This window comes from Hylaeus volcanicus, unplaced genomic scaffold (genome assembly GCF_026283585.1).
Source record: "Hylaeus volcanicus isolate JK05 unplaced genomic scaffold, UHH_iyHylVolc1.0_haploid 12258___fragment_2___debris, whole genome shotgun sequence".
Lineage (NCBI taxonomy): Eukaryota > Metazoa > Arthropoda > Insecta > Hymenoptera > Colletidae > Hylaeus > Hylaeus volcanicus.
Window position 1 is genome coordinate 154,314 of NW_026531631.1, and position 10,989 is coordinate 165,302.

The 10,989-nt window shown below is 43.0% G+C and overlaps 1 protein-coding gene and 1 long non-coding RNA gene across 2 annotated transcripts in view; one reads left to right on the top strand and one right to left on the bottom strand.

The window, feature by feature from the left end:
• Nucleotides 1-15: 15 nt before the first annotated feature.
• LOC128882169 (dynein axonemal heavy chain 5) overlaps nucleotides 16-10,989 on the bottom strand; it is a 26,823-nt gene continuing 15,849 nt past the window's right edge. The window contains exons 25-34 of the mRNA XM_054133743.1: nucleotides 10,809-10,947; nucleotides 9,746-10,022; nucleotides 8,227-8,668; nucleotides 6,608-7,965; nucleotides 2,723-6,300; nucleotides 2,123-2,349; nucleotides 1,675-1,986; nucleotides 1,136-1,587; nucleotides 744-1,038; nucleotides 16-420 (exon numbers count right to left, since the gene is read on the bottom strand). Of these exons, the coding sequence (XP_053989718.1) occupies nucleotides 34-420; nucleotides 744-1,038; nucleotides 1,136-1,587; nucleotides 1,675-1,986; nucleotides 2,123-2,349; nucleotides 2,723-6,300; nucleotides 6,608-7,965; nucleotides 8,227-8,668; nucleotides 9,746-10,022; nucleotides 10,809-10,947 (7,467 nt within the window). The 3' untranslated portion in view covers nucleotides 16-33. The remainder of the gene's footprint in view (nucleotides 421-743; nucleotides 1,039-1,135; nucleotides 1,588-1,674; nucleotides 1,987-2,122; nucleotides 2,350-2,722; nucleotides 6,301-6,607; nucleotides 7,966-8,226; nucleotides 8,669-9,745; nucleotides 10,023-10,808; nucleotides 10,948-10,989) is intronic.
• LOC128882185 (uncharacterized) lies at nucleotides 887-2,716 on the top strand. Its single transcript, XR_008458308.1, has 4 exons — nucleotides 887-1,008; nucleotides 1,174-1,359; nucleotides 1,805-1,923; nucleotides 2,100-2,716. It is a non-coding gene; the product is annotated as an uncharacterized LOC128882185 (long non-coding RNA).

Below are 10,989 nucleotides of genomic sequence, written 5' to 3' on the forward strand. Positions count from 1 at the left end.
GGTGCGAGGAGAAATCGAATATTTAATTCTATTTTATTTTATATCACATAAAAGTGCGACACCGCGTAGTGTCCAATGTCGAGGATTATGATCGGTTTCGAAATCGATCGATCCTACGTATTTTGTATCCGTTCTTTGCGGTTTTCTATATATGGGACATTCGTAAAGCTTTGGATCCTTGCCTGCAGTTGTATTTATCGCGTAAATATATATTACTGGCATCTGTTCGTATAGGACCTTGGGTTTACTTTCCACCAACTTGGCCGTTTTACGATCAAGCGAAGCACCTTCTAGGAATAGACCATGAACGTAGACTCCTTCCTGCGGCTGATTCTTGATGTCCTCCTTATTGAATCTCGTGATCAAATTCTGCAAAACGACGGAGTCAAGAGCCCATCCTTTGTGTGCCCGAGTTACCTCCTGCGACAAACGTTTAAGTTTGATTTGTTATTTAAGGAATGCATATAGTTTTACTTTAAACTACCAATGCCACCGTTTAATATCAAATGAATCCTCGAATCACATCATAGGAACACAATGTATTTTATGTTTGTAATTTTTGTATGTTAAATAGAAAGTGGGAAAATTGAATTGCAGCTGAAATGGAATTAATTGGCCACTTGAAGTCACTGATCGGCTGTCGTGGAAAGTTTTGAGCGAAGCATTGAAGTCTTCCTAACTACGGTACCTAAGTTTATTTAAGATCTATATTCTATATTCTAAAATGCCAGGTATTAACTGACTTGTCGCATAGCAGTTAGAAATCCCTGAGGATTAAAGAAACCAGTCATCCAGAAGACTTTAGGACGACCATGGGTACACCACTGTCTGAACTGATGGTCACGTTCTAGAAGCTCCGTGTACCAGAACCCAAGTGTCGCCGATTCCCACGATATTTTGAGCCATTTATCCGGTATACGAGCATCGTACATTGCGTCCAACGATTTACGTAAGCCTTGGCTCATCACGATGGTACCTTCGATAGCAAGCTTCAAATCCGTCAAGGTGGTACGTACTTCCTTGATAACTCTCGTAATTCTGAATCACCGAGGATCGAGACAATTAAAAAAAAATAAAGAAATTGAATGATAAAATGCTACACGCAACTCAAAAGTAAATAAATAAGAAACTGTACCTGTCGACTTCCTGTCTTAAGAATATGTTCATCGGCAGCAAGGCTCCCATACGTTGAAGAGCTTCTTTCACCTCGAAAGAGTTGTACTGTTTTGGTAATTTCGCTAACATGTCGCTAGCCAATTTGTACACAACGTTTTCTCGGGTTTCGCCACCTTGGGCACCGCCCTCTTTGGGTTGGACACTTAGAATCGTGTCGAGTATCCCTTTCGCTGTGTTTATCTGGTAAGTGATGTCCGCGTTCGGATGCAATCCGAAAACCTCTGGGGTATCTGTGGCGGGCAGACTGTCCATGTAATCCAAGTATCCTTGAAGATTTCTGGTCTGCGGCACCTTGTATCCGCGATAAAACTCGAAGCCTGGTCTTAGCAATACGTCGCAGAACCAAACGTGTGTAAAGGTAGTTAGCAATCGCTTGTCGAAGTCGTCTGTGACTCTGCCGCCGTATTGAACCTGTATTTATGGATTGGTAATGAAATGTATAGTTGATGAGGTGTTGAGTTTAGATTTCTAGGGTTCTAACAGACAAAACTTTCCTACCTCTCCGAGCATATAGCAGACAGTTGGCCACGACACTCCTCTTTTCGGGTCCATGTCATCCAAATGATTCTGTATAAATTGGACCGAAGCAGCATAGTCAGCCTGATTGAACTCGTACGGTATGTTCCAGCCAAGAGGTCCGAACTTCCTACGTTCTTGGACCACGGTATGAAGAAATGCAACAGCGTACAACAGAGGAGGCCATTGTGATTGTGTGCTATAATCCAACAAGTCTTGGGTCACGCTTTGGTACGTCCTCTTCAAGCTGGCTCTGATACCTTGAGGTGGCTCGTTTGTAAATTTGATCGCCATCTGGTACAAAGTTAATTGTAATATGAGGACATGGTTTCTCTTTGATAGCTTTATCACTAAACTATTTACCACAGTCGGTCAAATAACTGTTTTCAAATTTTTGTACACTTTAGTGTTAATAAATGAAGAAAGGAACCTGCAGTAAACCAATAGGAAACTGGGTGTGCACTTCGGTGGTCATCCAAAGTCTGAACGCCTCGTGGACAGTTTCCGTTTCAACGAGGGCGTCCATCACTTCCGTGCAGAAAGGAAGCGATAAATGGATATTTTGCAGCAACACCCAACCGCCAGCATTCATAGCATCTGATATCAACCTTCGAGCGTGGAACTCTTGACCTTGACCCATGGACACTGATCTCAACTCTGGAACATACATTACTCTGGAAACATTTGTTTCACTCCATTTGCTATGGAAGATGACACACATTAAGGGTTGATACAAAACTGTGTTACAAAACTGATTCTCCATGAACTTTAATTTTTCCAATCAAAGTAGAACATACTTCAAATATAGTAAAATAATATAAACTTCCTGAGGGTATAACGAAACTATTATCAATGTCGATTTCCCCTTGTTCGGAATTATTTTAATAATAAGGAATACTTTCCAGAGAAATTATTGCAATTGGTTCATTTGTGCTTCTTACTATAGATATGTAGGATTATTCATTAGAATAGCTAAAGATTACACTTATCCCACCGAAATAATGGATGCCAACTGTTTCAGGTTACTTACGAATAGATTTCAGCTTTGCTAGAGCCGTGATTTGAGGACTAGGATCCGACCCAATCGACAATATGCATATAAGCGGAGTTCTAACTTCAGACTCCAACCAAGTGGCCTCCAAGTCCAAAATTTTAGCTTCCCCATACTCCTTTCCCAACGATTCGAGCACGTATCTCCTCGCCTGGGACAGTGTCCTATCAGGACTCCACGACCTTATCAAAAGGAGCTTTCTGAAGACATCCAGCTTCTTTTGATATCCGCAAGGAAGTTCTTCTTCCTCGGGCCTGTCTCTCTCGTACCACACTTGCCACTCCTTCTCGCTGAATTCGATCTTAGTCAAGATATCCGAGAAACTTTCCAGCTTGCTGATCTCCACCAAGTTCAGCCAAGTTATGTCAAGGATCCACCTGAAAGGTTTCGGTGAAACAGCGTTCAGATCCAACGACGCGCCTCCTTTTATGAACGCGTTGAATTCCGCGTGAGAAATCGCGCCTCGATGACAGTCTATCTTCATCGCCAGCATCAGCGTGAACAAGGACTTGTGCCTTTCGTACAGGCTCCTCAAAGTGAACGCCCACACCTCGTAAGTGAGGTGACGGAGGATAATATTTATTCTTTCGTTGGTGATGGGGCTCTTGACGGACTTCGTGATGGAATTGTCGAATATCGTTAGGAATTGCCTCAAGGAATTCTGGTACATCACGTTCACGTTGCTCATCTCCACGATGAGGAAGTAGAGGATAGATCCTCTCGAAGCAACAGCGCGAAACTCTTCTCTGGCCAGGGTGATCTTCTTTTCTGTCAAGGCGGACACCTTCAGTTTCTCGTTCACCGACTCAGCTGTTGTTTTGGTCTCTCTGAGGACGTTTATCAGGGCCTCGTCGTCCACTAAAGAACCTTCGGAGGACGTGAGTCGATGTAAAAGCGTGCTCTCGAGTTCTTTCATCGATCGTTGGTTCGTCATGACGGACTCGAAGAGAGCCACCCTTTCGGCCTCCAAGTCCGCCTTCTCCATGAGGATCACTCTACCCAACAATTGATCCTCCAAGCCCAACATTGTGACCGTGAAGTCGATTATCGACGTTTTTGCTGAAATTTCAGGGCTGTACGCTGGGTTTGGTAACTTCGTGGTGATGTACAGCATGAATCCTGGCATAACGTCGCACTCTTTGTCGCCGACGATCACTTTCTCGATGGAACCAGACTTGATGAAGTTTTTCTCGAGCACGTTGTCGAGAACTGGATCCAATTCTTCAGCTATGTCCTCGATCAATAACGGTCTGCCTAAGGAGAGGCTATCTTCGAGGTGAGTCCTGAAGTATTTGTGATTGAGAGACGTGATCTGTAATTCATTCATGCATTCCTTGTTCTTGATCCACATTTTTCCTTGGTTTTGAGGGTCTACTAGCAGAGGATACGAGGAGGATTTGGTCACTATGAGCGCGTTCTGCACGGAGAGCTCGTCGTTTGGTAAACCTTGAAGCGTCCACTCCGACATGGTCGCACTGTCGACGAGCATGTTCGTGATGTTTAGGTTCGTGGTGAAAGGAATGGATTTGGTTGCCAAGATGTTCATCCAAGAAGACACCAAGCTAGCTCTGTATTGTTGATTGTAGGGTCCGCAATACGAAAGGAATCCTGTAGCTAGTAGAACATCTCCAACCAATCGTCCTAATTGAACCTTGAATTCGCTGCTTTGCTCTGTCCAGCGTATCTTTTCACCTCCCAGACCATTGATCAACGCTGTCGCAGCCGTCATTTTCCTAAAGCACACATTCGCAGCGTCGGTCAGTCTCTGTTTCTCCGAAACTGCAGAGTCGTATTGCTCTTTCACCGCCTGCAGTGCCATTTCCCTTTCTGACAATTCCCTCTCAGCGTTCGCTAGATCTTCCATGGCCACTTTTAGCCGAGCTTCCTGCAGAGCCAAGTTAGCCTTCAATGGAAGCACCTCTTTATTGACGGAATGGAAGAAAGCCATGGCTTTCGTCCAGGACAACAAGCCTGCTACATCGCCGCAAACACGTCTGGCGGTTTCCATGTTGTAGTCTTCCATTTTGAAGTAAGGTTGCAGCAGTTCGACCATCTCGTTGTTTATTATATCTTTTGGATAGTTTTGCAGTTGGAGAAGGAACGTGGTGCTGGCCATTAGTTTCAACGACTCCGACCAAGAGGGTTTTGGACAGGGCGCAGCCGAGTCTGGAACAACCGATCCGATCTTGCGTTGGAACAAGATTAACACGCAATCCATGATCCTCATTATAAGATGAGGAGGTCTGCCTAGCTTTCTAACTGTAGCTATGTGAGCTGGTTTGATCGTGTTCAACGCAGCCTCTGCCTCTTCCAACGCTGGCTTAGCAGCTTCCAGTTTCTGCTCTGCGATTGCTTTTTCATCTGCGATACAAGCCACCAACTGTTCAGCTTTCTCCTTCACTTTCTGCACTTGGTTTTTGAATGCCTCAGCTTGCATTGCTCTTTCGGTTACTTCTAACAGGACTGTTTCTGCTTTTTCAGAAGCTTGGACCAGCTCTTGCTCCATCACCGCGAGATCTCTCTTCAAGATCTCGACCGATATCGAAGCTTCTTCGAGCTTAGCCAATCCAGTGTCCATCCTCCTAGCTCCTTCGCCCAGCTCGTGTTGCTTGTTGCGATAAATGTTTTTGTAGCCACTGATGAAATTTAGGTAAGACTTGGGCGTGACGTGGGTGGCACGACGGAATCTTTGAAAATACTCCGCGGATGTCACAGAAACAATGTCCTGTATAGAGCCTAAGGCGTTTACCAGCTCAACTTTGACCTCACCAGTGCAAGCGATGTCGAAGTCGTGCAAGAAGTGCTTAGCGACTAATACTAAAGCGTCTTTGGGCCACGGTTGAAACCAGTCGATGGTGCAGCCGGAAATGAGTGCTGGGAAACGTTGAGCACGGTTCCGAAATTTCTCTCCTACTGGGGAGAAACAGAACACCACGTGCAGATTTTGGCAGGTCCTCTGGAGGAAGAAATCCATCACGAGTTCGTTATTAATCGAGCGTTTGGGGTTCTCGCGTCTCAAAATAGGCGTCAATTCGGAAATGATCTCTTGCTGTTCGTCCCTCGTGAACAAGTTACTGATGACGCCGGAACTGAGGATGTTATTCAAATATTCCAAGAAACCTTCCTCTTTGATATCCAGATCAGTGAAGATGAACGTGGTTCCCTTCCCCTGGGCACCGCAAGTTCGATACAGGTATCTGAGGTCTTCCAAAAAGTTCGCCACGTTGTACGACCTCGTCAGAGTTATTTGAAACGTTTTGTAGCCTGCGATGAAGGAGGAGAGCTTCGTGAGACTCTGCTTGCCGGATCCTCCGACACCCACGAGCATCACGTTTCCTTTGGGATGCCTGATGACTCTGGATATCTTCACCAAGTGCAGCATGGCGTCAGGGAAGAAGACCAGGTCCATGCCAGACCCTCTCTGCATCTCGTTGAATTGCGCAAGGAACATTTCCAGCCTGTCTCGGAGGACTTGATCGTCGTAGACTGGTTCGTACACCTTTGGGAGCTCTACATCGGTGTCTTCGGCTTCTTCGCCGGTCGGTTCTGGGGCATCTCTGAAAATAAGGCCAGGATACTTTTTGAAATTGAAAAATATACTGTGTTAAAGTGAGATAGTATATTCGTATGTTAAAATTGATTTAAAATTCGTCCTTCGAAAGGTTCAGTGGAATCTTTTATATTTTTATTCAGAATAAGGTAGGATTTGTTTAGAACAATTCATGGACTTATACGAGGTCATTTATTGTAAATAAATACTTCTATTTACTTCAAACACCCGTTGAAGAGTAACATAGAAAGAAGAATTAAAAATCAGAAAGAACTCTAGAAATAACTCTCTAGTAATACTAATAAATATCGTACCTCATGAAGTCCACGAATGCAGGATTCAGATCCAACATGGCGACATACTTCTCCCCCAACTTGTCTCTCGTGACTCTTACTATTTCTTCCTCGAACCATTGTTTGTCAGCTGGTATAGTAAATCTGTCGCTGAAAACACGACTACACTCGTGCTTCCACAGCGACATCAGGACGCTTTCCTGATCGATGACGGTCGACAAAGTGCCTACCAATCCCTGCCAGATTCTCGACAGATCTCTTAAATTAAAAATGTAATGAAACTTGGCTGGAGTTGGTAGCAAATTGGTTCTGGTTCTTTCCCAAAGTATCCTCGTCAGAGGTACCATTTTCTTCACGAGATTCCTAACTTCCGCTGAAAATCCTCTTTTAACGTTGTAGTGGCCCTCGCCGAGCGCGCTGAAGATTCGATCGATCGAGGTCTCGTTGGGCAACGTGCAATTGAAGATGCAGAATTGTCTCTTCAGTCTCGATGGAATGTCGTTCCTGCCTCCTCCAGGTTGACACATGGCAGCGAGAAACGTGACGTCCACGATGCTGGTGAAGTCTCCAGGTTTCTCCAGAGAGTAGAATCCCTTCATGTCCATCGTCTGACGTACGATTTCGTTGGTGACTTGGTCACCCCATTCGTTTACCTGTGGCAAATTAACATCGTCGATGAAGATCATCATCTTCCTGCCACCTGGGGGCCCGAACGTGTTGCCCATGCGTTTCTCCACGTAACTCTCGATGGTCTTCTGAAATTGATAGGGACTGGTGGCCGAGCTGAAGTTGAAGGATCTACTCAACGTGGTTTCCGCGTTCGCCTTCTTCATGTACGACTTCATCATGACCGTTTTAGCTGAGCCTTGTTCGCCTATTAGTAAGACGGCTTTGTCTTGTTGGCCAATCAAGTCAATTAGATACTGTATCCTCACGTTATCAGGGATGGGGACTAATACGCTGCTGTAATCAGGCGTGGAGTACTCTGGGTAAACGTAGTTGGTCACCATGCTCGTCCAGGTGTCCCATTTACCTTTCTCTGTTACGTAAAAATCGAACACCTTCGCTTCAGGGTACTTCTCGGAGACGGGTAGATCTAAGCTACCAAAATTTTCGCGAAGGTACGAGTCGTACTTTTCTCTGTCGGCTGTTTCTAGGAGGGCTCCTATACCCCATATCAAAGCGAAGACGTAGAAACGTTTCAAGTGATCCACCGTCATCGGTTGGCGAGTCTGTTCTTCTGCTTCTTCGTCTTTGTCTTCTTCTATAGGCGTCTCGGGGGGAACGAGGCCTTCGAGGAGACACAGCATCTGTCTGACTATGTTGCATTGGAGGACGTCGATGGTTAGGGTCAATGCTTGAGTGCCCCACGAAGAAATCTGTAAAGTCGTTTGGTATTCATGCTTATTTTATTATCAGTAGGGATGAAACTCAATCTTCTTATCGAATGGCGATGATGCATAATGTACAAAATTCACTGTATATTTAGATTTTTTGATCAATTTGTTCTTATATATAAACTTTGAAAAAAATTCCTAAAGTATGCCTTAATTTTTTCAGGTCGTCCCAACGGAAAGACTCCTTGAGTATTCCATGAAATAATAGTCACGTGAACGTGAATCTTCTAATTATTACGTTACCTGCCCAAAGGAATCGTCGAAACATCGTTCAAAGACTTCCTGCTCCAAAGGTGTTCGAGATTTCAACCAAGCAGTGACTACAGGATTCCAGTCCAGACCTGAAGAGCTCATGTACACCATCCCATTGCGAGATACCGTCGCAGGACTCGCATTATCGATGTTATGGGGCTCGAAGATGATCTTACAGGTGGGAGCCATCGATAAACGATCTCCGTTCGCCAGAGTTAACGTCTTGTTATCATCCAAGACGGAATTCAAATTTTCAATCCAGATACTGTCTACAGGTCCATCGAGGACCATCCAGACATGTTCGCCTTCCTTCAGCTTCAATGTTTTACGCCACAGGGCTGAGAATATTCCATCTGTCCAATCGTTGGTCGCTACATCTAGTCGACCGAACATTTGAGCGGCAGTTATGCTTTTTGGATTCATTCTCATCTCTCTGAAAAGTTCAGCTTACAATGAAAGATTCCCAAGCGTGACCCTGACTTTTTAATAAGCTTTTGTATAACGGTAACAAAGGGGAGATGAAGTATAAACGAGAAATTAAAAAAATACTACAGTCTCTTAAAAAAGGAATTGTCGATACAAAATATTATTTGTAATTAATGTTAGATGCAAGAAATTGGTTTTCTGACTATAAGTCATTATTTGTGTTAATAAAGTTATTTCTTACTGTAAATTATTGTTGTTGCCTATTATTTTAAAGATTATTACTTTCACTGATTTAAAATAAAAAATAGCGGAATAACTCCTTACTTGAAATAACTATTAGTTCAAACGAATTATTACTTTTATGTTCAAATAACTGTATTAGATATAACAGTTCGAAATAAATGATTTTAAATAGTTATTTCTTATTTTCATGTTAAATAAAATTTGCCCAGGTCTACAACATATGAGAATACAAGTAAAGTATCTTAATAAAATTACACGAGTTACTATTTACATATAACAGCTACAAAAATATATAAAATAATTTAAATGAAATATCATTTAAACATTTGTGCATGCAAACTTGTTCTTATTATTTTAAAATAGTTACCTTATATAATTCAAATTTCGCGCGCTTTCTACAGAGAACAGCTGTCGCCATCTAGCGGCAGAAAGGCCGAACTAATTTTAGGAGTTTGGTCAGCGCCTCTATCGGGAAGACGCTCAAGTTTGTCCTCGATAGTTCCTTTTTGCGCCGCTAGATGGCGCTTTCGCGTGGTAATTTACCGACATGTTGGTAAGTTACCGATAGCTGCCGGTAAATTACCACGCGAACGCGCCATCTAGCGGCGCAAAAAGGAACTATCGAGGACAAACTTGAGCGTTTTCCCGACAGAGGCGCTGACCAAACTCCTTAAATTAGTTCGGCCTTTCTACCGCTAGATGGCGACAGCTGTTCCCTGTAGAAAGCGCGCGAAATTTGAATGATATATGCGTACATTAAGAGTTATTCCTGAAATTTTCAAGAAAGTAATAACACGAAAAGTCTATTAGCAGTTGTATAGATATTCTCAAGTCTAATTACCTATGAAAATCGCCACACTGCGTTAAGGCCTTCATCAGGGTGTGTATACACGTTGTTTTCCCAGCTCCAGTCGGGCCCAGAGTCATTATACCATGTCTCACTCTCTGCGTTTCATATAATTGTATTAATTTCAGTACCCAGGGGGGATGGTAGATCAAACCAGCCTCTTCCACTTGTTGATTGATAGCAGCTTCTAATTCTGGGTAAGAAGTCTTCTCGAGGGCTTGATTCGGAAAGAGGTCCGCCACCAAAGAGATAAACAGTGGCTCGTCCTCGTCTGAAATTATTATTGTATACATAAAGAAATTTGCTTTAAAATTATAATTATGTCACACTAGATCGATGATGGCCACTAGATCGTTGAAGGCCACTTTGTCAAGTACGAATTACGTCAGGATTTTTACTTCTACTTCTACTGGTGCTTGTACTTCCAGCTTCTCTGTTCCTCGTAGACGGAGAGCGTATTTTATAAATTTAATACTTCAAGTAACAATGAAAAGTATAATTTTGGCCACTTTGAATATCTCCATTATTTATAGTCTTATTGTATTTATACACACTATAAAAGAAACATTGATGTTTCTGAAATGTAATGAAAAAATGACCATGGATAAAATTATCCTCTACCATTATACAGCGCCCCTCGAAACAGTGTAACATTGACTCGTGCATGTTCTTCTTCAAAGTACATGAAAATTGTATCGATAATTGACCTGTAGATGTTTATGCATACGAAGAACAGAAATTAAAGTACATGCTCGACTTTTAAATATCGTAACACGTGTTTTATGTGTTTAGACATTTGCTCACGTCCACGAACATTTTTGCGTATATAAGTATGTCATGAATTAAAAGAATTAAAATTCAAGAAAGTATTCAAAGTGGATAAACTGATTGTCCCCCTCTGTATTCATTTAAAATCTTCAAAAGTTGGTCTTCATTTATCCCTAAAGCGTTCAAGTTGTGTACTCTTAATACAGCACGTCTGCAAATAGTGGTATTTATTTGTTCAGTGGCCTTAAACGAACAGTTAACTTATCTTCGACCATAAGTACACCGTTACCAATGAGTTTCGAAAGATTCATGTCCCTCAGAACCCGCATGACGATCGTGCTCTCGGAGTCTTTCGAGTTCACCCTCTTCGACGCCCCCAGAGTTCTCAGCACGGACAGTATGTTCCTCAGACCGAAGTCGTAGTGAACCTTCGCAGAGCAACGAAACACGAACTCTTAAACCAGCGACTG